At 40.0% G+C, this 14,194-nt stretch overlaps 1 protein-coding gene across 1 annotated transcript; it reads right to left on the bottom strand.

The window, feature by feature from the left end:
- Positions 1–5,797: 5,797 nt before the first annotated feature.
- DKK1 (dickkopf WNT signaling pathway inhibitor 1) lies at positions 5,798–8,909 on the bottom strand. Its single transcript, XM_006181682.2, has 4 exons — positions 8,500–8,909; positions 8,092–8,254; positions 6,821–6,964; positions 5,798–6,692 (listed from the first exon to the last, which is right to left on the bottom strand). Exons 1-4 carry the CDS (start codon positions 8,743–8,745, stop codon positions 6,439–6,441), a joined length of 807 nt encoding a protein of 268 aa, XP_006181744.1. The 5' UTR covers positions 8,746–8,909; the 3' UTR covers positions 5,798–6,438.
- Positions 8,910–14,194: the final 5,285 nt, after the last annotated feature.

Raw genomic sequence — 14,194 nt, 5'->3', positions numbered from 1 at the left:
TTTAACATTTTTTATTGATTTATAATCATTTTACAATGTTGTGTCAAATTCCAGTGGAGAGCACAATTTTTCAGTTATACATGAACATGTATATATTCATTGTCACATTTTTTTCTCTGTGAGCTACCGTAAGATCTTATATATATTTCCCTGTAATTCTCATTGTAGTTTTGATTTGCATTTCTCTGATAATTAGTGATATTGAACATTTTTTCATGTGTCTATTGGCCATTTGTATGTCTTCATTAGAGAATTTCTTGTTTAGGTCCTCTGCTCACTTTTGGATTGTGGTTTTTTGTTTGTTTGTTTGTTTGTTATTAAGTTGTATGAGCTGTTTATATATTCTGGAAATTAAGCTTTTTGTCAGTCATATCATTTGCAAATATTTTCTCCCATTCTGTACATTGTTGTTTTATTTTGCTTATGGTTTCTTTCGCTGTGCAAAAGCTTATAAGTTTAATTAGGTCCCATTTCCTTATTTTTGCTTTTATTTGTATTGCCTAGGTAGACTGCCCTAGGAGAATATTGCTAGGATTTATGTCAGAGAATGTTTTGCATATGTTTTCTTCTAGATTTATTGTGTCTTGTCTTATATTTAAATCTTTAAGCCATTTTGAATTTATTTTTGTGTATGGGGTGAAGGAATGTTCTAACTTCATTGATTTACATGCTGCTATCCAATTTTCCCAATACCACTTGCTGAAGAGCCTGTCTTTTCTCCATTTTATATTCTTGCCTCCTTTGTCAAAGATTAATTGACCATAGGTCTGTGGGTTTACCAGTCAGTACTTCTTGAAAGGAAAAGAATCTGGTTAGTAGGGAGAGGATATGTTTCTTTGGGAAATTCAGGGAAGAGTAACTCTGTACTGCTGATAACGTTCTTAAATATACAGTGTTTAAGAGATTGTTGGCATCACAGTGTGAGTATTCCTCTTGGCACACCGGAGTATTCCTCTTTGCACACCGGATGCCCTGACCACTAGATTGATAGGGATAGAAAGGTTTTAAATGTAGGCAAGGAGGGAGCGATGACCCTAATCAGAATGAGGTGCGTCAAGATATCTACTTGACATGTCCAAAAGTTTGAAGAAAACCCAAGTTTTTAGTTTAGATTTACTGCTAGTAGTAGTATCTTGCCTGAGTGGAAAATGGAAAATAATGAAAAGAAGGAGATTAAATAGTTTCCATAATCCTACCATCCAGATATGGCTGTCTAGACTAACATATTTGATGTTACTACAGGTAATTCTGATAATGCTGTATATGTTCTGTAATATAACTTTTAAAAACATTCTAACATGAAGAAATATGAACATTTCTCCAGATAAGCTTGATGATTGCAGAATATTTTCAGGACATGTTTTATCTAAACAGTTCTCTCTTATTAGACACAATTCATTTTTAATTCGGGCTATTATAATGTCACTGCAGATGGTTTTTTGTATACACATTTCATGATTCAGTTCTTAGAACGAATTTGTATAAGTTAAATTGCTGCAGGGGGAATTTTCACATTTTAAAAATACTTGCCAAATTGCCTTCCAGAAAGGCAAAGCCGATTGCAGTTACTACTAGCAGTGTATGAGACTGCCCTGTTTTCTGATCCTCTGCCAAGACTATCTTCTTTTAATTTGAACTTGAGAGCATCACAGATACGTGAAATTATCCAGCAATAGCTCTCTCTTTAAAAGTAATTTTTGCCTATCAGAATAAAGTTAGTGTGAAGTACTGTGAAGTGTAATATGGAGTTATTCTCAGATATGCTTCATGTCTTCCACCACTTTTATTTTATTAAATTTGTTTCATAGGTTATCACTATGGGGGGTCAATTATCACTGGCCTTCAAATGTAATTTTACATTCACTAATAGAGACTGTCATATGATTTTAATTTATATGACTTTTTTGGCCAAAAATAATTCCATGATTTGTGAAAGCTATGTATTAATTACAAGTCAAAAACAGAAATCTCAAATATAATTTCTTTAATTCCAACTCTACCTAATACAACAACTTATGCTGGAAATAAAGTAATGTTATCCTTATTTTACGACTCTTTTGGCAAAAAATATCACCACAGTTTGTGAAGACAGTCTAGTAATCTTTTGAGACAAAATACGTCTCAAACATTGTCTTCAACTCCATTTTCACCTAATACGATAACTGTTGCTGAAAATGAAGAGTTTCTACCTTTTCTTTTCCCTAGATAACAAATTAAGTTACAACCAAATCAGAGCAACAAATTAAGTTACAAGCATATCGAAGCAGCAAAGTCCTCCTCCTCTCAGATACCCCACACTTCAGCCATGATGGATTATTGCCTTTTTTTTTTTTAAACGCAGTATGTATTTCATTTTTATAGCTTTGTAATTTGGCTCACATTGCTTCTTCTGTCTCCAACACTCTTTCTTTTCTACCTTGTGAACCCCCTGCTCATTCTTCAAAACTAATATGTGGTAGACATGACACATGGTGCCTTGTAGAACTACCAAAGTTCTTATTAAAGGGTGGGCTGGATGTAGTTAGCTGTGTTTGTATTTTGGGATCTGGGTAGCCAAGCTAGCCAAGCAGACCAGAGGTGAACCCCAGTTCAAAGCTGAACTAATCAGAACCCTCGCCCAAGAATTTGGAGTGGAGTCTCTGAGAGGCTAAGCAGTTTGCTGAGCAGAGCTGAGCCCGAAGCCACTTGTATTGGGGACAGGATATGTGCTACTGTGACAAGCAACAGACATGTGCAAATTACAGTAGAGCAGAAATCATTAGCAAGCTATGAAGCCAGTCTGCAGAATGGTTTTCATACCAATTTCCATGGGAGGTTGCATTCCAACCATGTATCCCTTTTACTTTCTCTAGTTTAATGGTTTCTCTTCCTTAAAATAAATGGACTTGAAGAGAAGATGGTCCAAATACCACTGCTTCCCTGAAGCTTTTTTGGAGCACCTACAGGCTGATTTAATCACTTTAATCTGTTGTTAGGTAGTCACAATATCTTATAAAATGTCTTTCAATAGAAAAGATCTAAAATGGATTTTTTACTATAAGCTATAAATAATGCTAAGTATTATTATAATGCATGCATTATTCTCACATCTACGCTCTAAAGTTGGTATTCACTCCACATTACTAATGAGGTTATATCCTTTGCCCAACATCATTTAGTTAGAAACAGAGTGGGCCATGATTCCATCACAAATCTGATTCCATGCACTATGTCTCAAACCACTGTACTGAACCAAACCCCAGCACTAATAGTTGTTTATCATCCCCTTTTGCTAAAAGGTGAGTTCCTTGACATTAGAGAGGATATTATGTACATTGTTTCAAATTCCAGTATAGTACCTATTGAGCACCAAAGGCTCAGTAAATGTTAATTAAATTAAAATTCTCTAGCATTACCCAGTTGGTAGTCTCAAATTATAGATTTGTCTGTTTCTAAGCTGTTAACATTAGGACAGATATAAAGGCCCACATATATACACACATTTGTACAAATATCAGATGCCTAAATTATGGAGACTTTTTTTTAGTGTGGAGATAAATAATTCTATGTTGGTTCTGTACCCAGTAATAATTTAGAAAATATGATAATTGTAATATAGAACTCAATGGAACACATGTTATAAGCCTAATGGTAGCATTGTCCATTTCTCTTTAAGATTATAAACAAAGTTGGTAGCTTGATAAAGTTAGATATTATAGTTAAAAGTGAAGAAAAATTTAATGATTTTACCTGAAATTTCCCTAAGGTGCTAATTTGACTATGTGATTAGAAATACTGAAATTGACAACATTTATGACTACGTAACTATTACTAAGTCCATGATTGAATTGGTATAATTTGATTTACCATGGGAAAAATCCATAAACTGTTTTGATCTGCTGAAATTTGAACAGTCACATTTGGGTTGCATATCTTTATTTTTTTCCATATAATATATTCCCATCCTCATTCTTATCAGTATATTTCAGGTTAAACAAAATTTGAAATATTTAACTCTTCTAGCAAAACAATAAAAACGGTAACAACTTAATTTTGTATTTAATAATTATTTTGAAATCAAAGGAATTGGAACAAGTCTACCTTTAACTAACTACCTTTAACTAAAAACTAAAACAGAGATGACTGTTTAGTGTGAAATTGTTAGGAAGAGCCTATATTTCCCTCCTCCTCCTTTGATACAATTTATCGAGAGTTCAGTCATCACTAGATCAATGATAAGCAGGCATCTGGACATTTGCCCATGACACCCCTTGTGAGGAGCTACAGAAAGTCTGCTTTTTATATTCAGATTTTGTTTCCAAAATGAGTCATTATCTTATCCTACAACAATATCAGCTCAGGAACACAAAAAAATTCTCTACTAATGGCACAATATAAAACAAAAACACTGGAAACAATTTGTCTGTCAATAATGACTCTAAGTAAATTACAGAATAACCATTCCAAAATGCCACACTTTCAAGGCAACCATTAAAAGAAATGAGACTCCTCTCTATGTATTACCTAGACTGATCTGTGAGACACTTAAAACGTACAAGGCACAGGGCAGTGTGGAGTATGCTACCATTTGAGGAAATACCTTGTGAATGCATTCCCAAATTCTTCTGTTTTCCATTCAAATAAATTGTTAAAATACTCCTCAAATATTAACAGCCACTATCTAAAATGTTAGAGGTTCCTTACATGATCCTGTTTTGTATTGTATCTGACTTCCATCTTCCAGCCTTCATTACTAGCTAATAAAGTATCTGCAGTTTTCCTGATACTTTTTTCACCTTAATAAATGTGCAGAATTTCATTTTGATATGCCTTTCTAACTCATCAGATGGGTAGGAAGAAGAGGCATCTGCCCGTGGTAGGTTTCTTGTCCTCCCATCCCCATCAGGCCACGGGAAGCAAGAAGGGCTAGAACCAGGACTGGTGCTGAGATGTACAGAGGCAGAGTCTGGCCTCAGCCCGTTCCTGTAGGAGTGAAGGGATCCCATAACCAAGGCCCATTTAAACCATTGCTCCTCTCCCCTCTTAAAACAGAGGCCCTTCTTTCTTATTTTTGAAGAAAGGGTTTCCTGTTTCCTCTATTGTGCTTTATTGGAGACAGCAGGCCTTAGAATTGGCCTTCCTGGCACATCAGCCAACAAGCACATGTAGAAAAAGAAAGTTTCTCCAGGGTGAGTAAGCTGAAACTTGCAGACAAAAAGAATGTAACAACAGACATCCTGCCGGTTCCCCTCTCAGGGAAGAACCAACCAACCCTTGTGTCTTGTTGGCAAAGACCCTTGAAATCGAACCACTTCCAGGGATACAAAAACAACAAACATTCTAGGACATCTGTGTTATTTAAGGAAATGTTCTGGACAGTTGATCAGTCACTGTCCTCTGGAGTGCCTCAAAGCCAGCATTGTGTGGTTTGGATGTGGACTTTTTGTATATTACAGAATAAGTGTAAATTAGGACCGTTGCACTCCCCTTCCCCCATCTCGTATTTGCCAGTATCAACGTTGGCAAGTAAAAATGCAAAGTCAGTATAGATTTCATTTCTGTGGATTTTCTTTTAAACAATAAACCCGCATCCTTATTCTAATCAACAGATTTCTGGTTAAGCAAAAATTGAAATATTCAACTCACCTAGCAAGAGAAAAGAATGAAATGAAAGAGGATTTGTGGTTTTTATGTAATAATTATTTAAAAATCAAAGAAATTAGAGCAAGTTTTTCTGGCATGAAGTGGTATTTAAGATACTTCAAATTAACTAATTTGGTACAAAATCTGCATGTATTTATCAATTGTTTACATGCAAACACCACATACATACAGCCCGCTCAGATCACACTGCCAAAATTTATCTATACTTGTAACACTTCATGGTATTAAATGTTAAATTTTATTTCAAGGACTATCACAGCCTAGAGGTAAACATAATCCAAGCACTGAGATAGTACATTTTGGAAAATAAGCTAATATTTTCATGATTAATTTTATATACCTATCATTTGCCATTCTAAAAGCTCCTTGCATTCTAGATTCTAGAATTAAAAGGGGAAAGGCTTATGCATTTAGGAAGTGTCAGCTGAAATTATTTATTTCAATTCAATATAGAATATTAGAATCAAGATAACAATCAATGTGTACAAAAATTTACATAACGAGAAGAACAATAGACAATGCAGCACCTTTAGAAAAATAATTAAAAGTTTTGTTGCATTTACAAGTAAGTGCCACACTGAGAATTTACAACACAGTAATTTACTGCAATCAATGACAGGGGAGTTCCATAAAGAAACAAAGCTCTTACACTCCAGATTTTCGGAAGGTATTATTGGAATGTTTAACTGTAACCACAGAATTTGTATATCCTTAAGGATTGAGCTCACAAAAGTCACAAACGGTTTTCATAGAATATATTAGGTAAATGGAGTCCACTGTGTTCGGACAGCTGGCTTAGTGTCTCTGACAGGTGTGAAGCCGAGAAGAATTACTGGCTTGATGGTGATCTTTCTGTATCCGGCAGGACAGGCCTTCTCCGCAGTAACAACGCTGGAATATCTCCAGCCCGTGGGAGCCTTTTCTCCTGTGCTTGGTGCACACTTGACCTTCTTTGAGGACAGGTTTACAGATTTTGGACCAGAAATGTCTAGCACAACACAACCCTGTGGCACAGTCTGATGATCGGAGACAGACAGAGCCTTCTTGTCCTAGGAAGGAGGAGACAATAGGAAAAGCACATGGTCACTGCTAAGCCTCCGTTATTTCATTAAGGTAGTCCAAAAGACACTTTGAGGTGCTTACCAAAAAGAATGAGTCTTAAGGTCTTTTAACCTACCTTTGCTATGATACATTTTTGCAGACAGTGTAGTTCTTCTGGGGTACCCATCCAGGGTGCTGTGATCATTACCAAAGCTTTCAATAATGGTTTCCTCAATTTCCCCTCGATGGAAATGATTGTGATCAGAAGGCATACATATTCCTAAGGAAGGAGAAGATAGTGTTTAACCCCTGACCTGGAATGTGTTACTGCTAATAGCTGTGACAGTGGCAGTCTGTTATACCTGCACCGACTTGAGTTACCTCATTATAGTAATATTATTTTAAACATGAACCAAACTTCCTTTCTACTGTTAAAGCAAAATTCCCCAAGTGGATAGAAGCGTCAGTGTGCACTCATAGGCAATATCCCCAATCTAGCCATTTAAGACACTTCCCACCAACTGTGGTAGTGGCAATGAGATTTCTGCCCATTTTAATATCACCCTTGGGATAAGAAAAATAAAATCAGTCACTTAAAGTTTTTAAAAATAACTTCTCTGCCCTTAGTGCTATATGGGTACTGCCAGACTAAGTTAAGCAAATGCAACACCAGATGCCTCGAAGATTACAATCTCACTCACCAGTTACTTTACTGTATAATTTCTGTATTACAGAGATTTAGTTCATCCCGGAGTATTACTGGGTCCTAAGAAGGGTCGCCACCCTTCAGTTTATTTCTGGAGACTTCTTTGGCTGTCTGAATCTACCTCTTTGAGACATTAAATTTTAGTGGACATGTGGTTGAGGGGAGGAGTACTTATTTTATGGCAGCGGGACTTGGAGGCAGAGAAGGATGGAGACGCCAAGGATGCAAGGCTATCAAGGTCTCCCTTAAGAATGGCCAGCACAGATAAATCACTGTCTGCTGACAGATAACAGTTTGAACGGGGATCGTGAGGGAGAGGCACTATAAGAAAAATGAAAGAGGCAACTAAACATCCCTTCTGGTTTCCTTGGTCTCTTTATAATTCCACCTCCCCACCCCATCTTTCTCAAATGGTGTCAAGACTCTCCCTAGACAAATTTTTGTGTAAGGGTCCATTCTGAGGTAAGACGTCGTGTTAAATAATCGAGGGGCACGGGAAGATAAGGAGCTCCAGAACTTCCTTCCTTCTCTTTGCTCCCGAATTTAACACTCGCCACGAAGGTGTTGCAGGGGAACCTCTCACGCTGAAGTCCCACTTGCAGGTGGTGCAGCGTGTTCTCAGAAGCAGAGCGTTGTCTCCCAGCGGTGGGCTCAGGCTCGTAGAGGGTAGTTTGAGTCTGAAAGGGAGCTGCCCGACTCACCATTTTTGCAGTAATTCCCAGGACAGCACATAGCATGACGCATGCAGCGTTTTCGGCGCTTCCTGCAGGCGAGGCAGATTTGCGCACCGGAGCCCGCTCCGCGGGTGGGACTCGCGCAGTACTCATCAGTGCTGCACTCCTCGTCCTCGGCACATGGGTATGGCTGTGGGAATGGGGCCAGGAGAGGGTGAGGCACCTGGGCATCCAGGTACCACACTCCTGAACTTGGATGCTCATCAGAGTCCCTTTCTGCCCACCTCTCCAAAAGCTGTTGCCGCCCACTGCACCGAAAGGCAGATTTTCCGAATAAGCCTTGAACCGCGCACACCTAGCACGTTCTACTCCCTCCTCCCCAAATGAGACCACTTCAAGGTCACAGAGTTCCCAGATCCCTGAGACCCTTCTCACCTGGTAGTTGTCAACCGTCTGGTACTTGTTGCCGCCCTCCAACAGAATTCCGGGAGCAGCGCTGACTGCGGAGCCTGGGTGCCCGGCAGCGCCGCCCAGCGGTGGGGGCAGGTTCTTGATGGCGTTGGAATTGACGAGAACCGAGTTCAAGGTGGCGCTCACTCCGAGCAGAGGGTGGCTGCAAAGAGCCGCAGCTACCAGGGCTACCAAGACCCGGGCAGCACCTACTGTGCCCAGAGTCGTCATCTCAGAAAGGCTCAGGGAGAGAAAGAGAAAGGAATGTCACTTCGCAAGCCTGGTCTCCTGGAAGCCGTGCCGGCGCAGCTGCAGAGTCAGTGTTCCCAGAGCCTCCGCCGGTCCCGGAGTCCTCACTGCGGGGCTCTGCGCGGCCACCGCCACCGCGGCTGCCTTTATACTGCGGGCTCTGAGCATTCCGGCCCCTTGGGGGGAGACAACAAAGCCGGGTTGGGATTTCAAAGCGTTGGGAGGGGCTGGGAGGGGGTGTGTTTGTGTACATGAAGGGGAGCCTTTGACAATCTTCACCCCGCCCCTCCCTTGCGCGCGGCCGCCGTTCTGCCCAGCTCACCTTCGGGGTGATGGTAATCAGTGAGCATTAGAGGAAACGACTTTAATAAATGCGGAAAGACGGTGGAACTTCGGGAACTTGGGTGCCCTTGCCTTGAAGTAGGGATTGGAATATCGGGATCTGAAATACTTTTCATACAGGCATTGTGATACTCTCTGCAAAACCACTTATCTCTTCCTTATGCCAGTACTGATTTATTGAGCGCGTAGATAATATTCAGTATTAAGTACAAATCAATTAGTAATTCAAAGTCTAGCGAGAGGGTCAAGTGGCCGTTGCAAGTTGCTGATTAACCCTTTACAGTCACGGTTTTCAGATTTGTGGTGAGATCCTTTGCTTTAAGTTCCTTCAGTTCCTTCCCCTGGCTTCTGTGCCCACCACCTCCCCCAGCCCCCGCCACCCGCCACCACGGGAAAAATGTGCAAAGAGAAAGACATTAGCACATCAAACGAGGGTAAGAAGGAAGAAGAACTAATTCTCTTTTGATGGGAAGTTTAGAGAGGGAGGCGAGAGACTGGCGTTTGGAAACGAGATCAGGGGTGGAGGGAAGAGGGAAATGACCATCCGATAATCAAGCTATTTAATGTGCTTTGAATCTGAGCAGTCGCGGCAGTAGATGAACTTGATTAGGCAGACGCGCGAGATCAAAGTGGCCAGGACGAAAGCGGACAGGGTCCGACGGCTGGGTCAGTGGTCCTTCCCTGGTTCCCCCTTCTCAGTGGTGGGCGAACACAGGGCGATAAGAAACCCTTAAGGCTTAGCGCCTGCCTTCCTCGTTAGTATTTCATATCGCAAAGCTTGAGAACGCCTGTGTCTGAACCGTTCACGGGACCAGGGAATACCCGCTCTGGGGAGATGCAAGACTAGCTTCAGGAAAGGAGAAGTTCAAAGTGAATTTGCTGTCATTTAAATCAGTGTGTACAAATAATACGGTTACGGCTAGTGTGTAAGAATGCTGTTCTGCCTATACACTGGAAATAACTGATTCAACAAAAACATATTGGAAGTTTAGTGCTGGGGGAGTGGGCAACCCCTTCAGGTTGTTCCCCCGTTGTGGGGGTGCAGAGAATACAAATATTCTAATTATAGTAGTAATAAAAGACAAATGTACACAGCTCTTCTTAAAGCAGGTTGGTGTTATGTCACAAAATGGACAGTTACTATGTGAATTCAGCAAAAGAAGAGGTGATTGAATAAGAAACGTTAAAAAGATTAGGACACGTACGTATATTGAGTGCTCCCTAACCTACAGGGTGTTTATGATCACTCTGCACACTGACCTACATAACTTGGGCCAGCACCAAGTGTAGCCAGTGATAGTTTTTCAGTAGTATAGTAATCCTAAAGTTAAGTGAGGGAGGGGTAATTTTTTTTTTTAAGTTTGTAATGGTCTGTGTTCTAAATCCTTGGATTTCAGAGGTCACATTAAGAACATTTTCTAAACAATTCTTTAATATTGCCTCTAGTTACACTGGTGGCCCTCCTATCCCAAATTCAATCTATCCAGTGAAATTTCCTCTGGTTTACTGACAATTCTTGGTTGAAATTCTAACGTGGATTAACTCCCACATATTTCTTTAGTTTTGTTTTTTTTTATGAACATATACAATGACCAAGACTTGGCTACTACTCTAGAAATTTTTGGAACAAATTTAAATTTGGAAACAAAGGGGAGATTGTTTATATTGGATTTTTTAAAAATGAGTCTAAGAAATGAATATGTCAGTATACTTTTTACTGAGAATCAGTAATGAACCAGGTCTCCCTCGGGCAGATACGTGGTGACCCTCAGCCAACGTGAAGTCTATACAGACAGGGTAGAGCCATAGGGGATTTTAGGTACCATATTATCACTTGCAGAATATTGATGATAATGTCAATAATCGATGTTAAGCATCTTCAGTGTGGTAAAAAAAAAAAATCTACAATCTGTCTTGAATTCTTACCGAGTTGAAATGTGGAGAATTATTACTATTCCTATTACCCTATTTAAATAGAATATTTATTAAATATTTCTGAAAATATGCTTGAGCCACACTAAAAGCAATCTCTTTGCCTCTTTTTAGGAGGGATGGTACATGTTAATACATTTAACCAGTTTGGCTGATTAAGAGCTGGAATTCACAAATGAAACCATTGTCTAGAGGCCAAAAAAAGGTGTGGGGGGGGAACAATTTAATTAGCAAAAGGAAAACTTTAGCAAAAAGGCATGTTGCATAAATTCATTCTTGATCCTTGTACATATATGTCTGGTATGGTTTAATATTCATTAAGCTTGGATAGAGTGTTGTGTTGAGTTAGGGGAGTTAGGGCCAAGAGCAGCATTTCAAGAGCAGAGCCTTCCCCCCTTTCCGTGTTCTTCCTGAAATTGTCATGATCTGAAAGCTAATAATAATGATTTGGTCAATATCTGAGTTCCTATTATGAGCTAAGCACTGTATGCAGTGTAAAAAAAAATGAGTACTCACAGTATCTATCTATAAATAATTTAGTGGGAGGATGGGAAATAAACTCACTAATTATGCAGGAGAGAACTTAAGTAAGAGATCCCCAGAGAGACCCAGGTCTATAGCAGGCCAGTCCTTTGTTCCAAATGGAAACATTTACTTGGTCAGTGGAATCTTCATTTGAAAATCCTTTTCATGATTGAATTTGCTTAATGGCAACAGAAGAGCAGGATGAGTAAGGAGGCAGAGTGAAGTTCATTGTTCCAACAGCATCTAGTTCATATACAGTGAGTGCCCATTATATGCAAAACGGTACCCTAGTCCATTTGGGAGTATACCTCCAACGTCTTAAAGAGGGCCTTTTTGTTCTCAGAAAGCTGAATTCAGTCTTTGAGTTGTTGGGGAAACAAATATACCTACGTGGGAATGGAGGGAGAAATTTTTTCCAAAACAGATTCTACTTTGGCACATAGTAGGTCATGGGGAAGATTGTATTTTGGGGCATATTCGATCTAGTAATTGTGACCAGCAAGCTTCAAGGAAGACAGTGTTCTGCTAACTGTGACTTTCTCCTGCAGACAGATGATGGAGGTGGTAAGAGTTGCAGCAGGTGTAGTTGGTTTATTAAGCCTAGTTTATTTAGTTCTGTAGGGACTCTGCCTCTCCTTTGATCTGGCTTAAACAGAACCGTAACTAATACAGTAAGTTTAAAATTGTGCATTAGATTTTAGAATAGGTGGAATATGTTTACTGACGGTGGAACTTAGCCACAGAACTCAGGAATGTTATAATGCGTGCCTTCTTCATACTCTCAGCGCTGTATGCCTGGCATAGATGCTCATCAACCTCTTTATCCATGAGGTAGAGAGACAAAGACACTCCAAAAAACACAGTGTTATTTGCAAACATGTTTTTCATCTTTCTTATTTCAGATTCTTACTTGACTGCTGCATTGTTAATTCACTACCTCCCTCTCTCTTTTCCTTTCTCCCTTCCTCCCCTCCTTCTTTGTGTCTTTCTCTTTGTTAAACCAAAGGAGACAGATCTGTTGCCATTTGCTTTTACTTCACTAGGAAAACATTGAAAAAACATCATTTCATACAGCGAGGGTTGCCAACATTTTTGTAGGCACTGATCCTGAATTTATAGTAGGGAGCCCTCATTCCTAAGTCTAGTGAAAAATGTTACGACTTTCTCATTGGCCTTTAAAAGATTTTGGTCTTAATGCTCTTCATGATGTTAAAAGAGCTTTTAGAGCAGGCCTGTGTTACTACTCCCGAGAGGACGGATTAGGCTTTTCTGCACTCCTCAGTAAAAAGAGAAGGCGAGATTTGACAATGATTATGTTTATTTGGTCAGTGGAGATGGCCAGCCCAGATAAATCAGGCTCCATGGTAGCTTTCTACCCTAGCTCAGAAGACGTGTTTTACAGGAGCTGGATATTCAGAAATGATCTGAGAATGGGACTCACAACCTAGAAACCTTTAACTAAAAATCAGACAAACTTTTCTGATGTCCTGACACTTAGAAAGGTTTGTGGTATGTAGTCACAGGGAGTACAGAACTGCCCCTTCAACATCCCTTAAAGGATTTGACATTTCCAGCCATGAAGACAGACCAGTGACAGCAGAAAGTAGGGTGCATGATCCTCTTGAAACATTCTCCAGTGCTAGAGAAAAATCATTTTCTTCCACGTCACTGGGTTTCACCTCCTTTGTAATGCAGTCACTCTCCAAGAGTCACGCCCAACAAAGGTGCCATGGTTTCAGGAGTCTGGGGCTGGAACTCTGTACCCTGGACACTGCTGCTGTGACAACCACCAGCTGGCTGGTTCATATGGGGACTTGGTCAAGCCATTTAACTCTCAGTGCTGGTGCTGGTGTTGGTCTTTCCTTTATAAAATAGCGTGATGGGGAGGTAGAGAGGTATCTTCTGATTACAAAAGCTTCTCCCTCTCTCCCTCTCTCCCTCTCTCCCTCTCTCCCTCTCTCCCTCTCTCCCTCTCTCCCTCTCTCCCTCTCTCCCTCTCTCTCTCTCTCTCCCTCTCCCTCTCTCTCCTCTCCCTCTCTCCCTCTCTCCCTCTCTCCCTCTCTCCCTCTCTCTCCCTCTCTCCCCTCCCCCCCCCTCAAGCACTGCCCTGGAGCAAGGCCTTTTGTATTCTGATTAAATGAGAACATCCTGCAAGAGAATTGTTCTTTCAGGCAGTCTAAAGTAATAATCACTGGCATCAATACTGTATTTTGATTTTGAAGAAAATGCATAAGATTCTTAAAGAAAACATATCAGTTTTAAGTCTCTGGAAATAAGGTAAATTACTTAAACCAGGTGATTTTTTAAAAAGATATACATCCATTTAGATATAGATTTATAATTCATCATGCATGTTCTTGGAGAAAATTCAGCAAATACAGAAAAGTTCAAGATAAAAGTCAATAGTTACGTGCAACCCCACCACTCAAAGGAAACCACAGTTTACTTCTAGTCTCTGCACACACGTACACAAACACATGCCCATCTATGTGGATAGAAAGGAAGAGAGAGGTTTTTTTGTTGTTGTTTTGGTTTTTTGCCTCACAGAATTGACTGTAATGTTTTAGAGATTTCTTCCAATAATCACTAAATCTCAAACTAGTGAATTGTGATGGGACCTTGAGGTGAAAAA

The sequence above is a fragment of the Camelus ferus genome, chromosome 11 (genome assembly GCF_009834535.1).
Source record: "Camelus ferus isolate YT-003-E chromosome 11, BCGSAC_Cfer_1.0, whole genome shotgun sequence".
NCBI lineage: Eukaryota > Metazoa > Chordata > Mammalia > Artiodactyla > Camelidae > Camelus > Camelus ferus.
Note: the sequence above shows the minus strand (reverse complement) of the source record. Positions and strands in the feature narration are given on the sequence as shown.

What these genes read in the sequence shown, in the direction of transcription:
- DKK1 (XM_006181682.2), bottom strand. Translation starts at nt 8,745, where the DNA reads ATGACGACTCTGGGCACAGTAGGTGCTGCCCGGGTCTTGGTAGCCCTG. An exon ending in AGACGGTTGACAACTACCAG is followed by an intron (nt 8,255 to 8,499) that starts GTGAGAAGGGTC and finishes CCATTCCCACAG; the next exon opens with CCATACCCATGTGCCGAGGA. An exon ending in AAAAATGTATCATAGCAAAG is followed by an intron (nt 6,693 to 6,820) that starts GTAGGTTAAAAG and finishes CCTCCTTCCTAG; the next exon opens with GACAAGAAGGCTCTGTCTGT.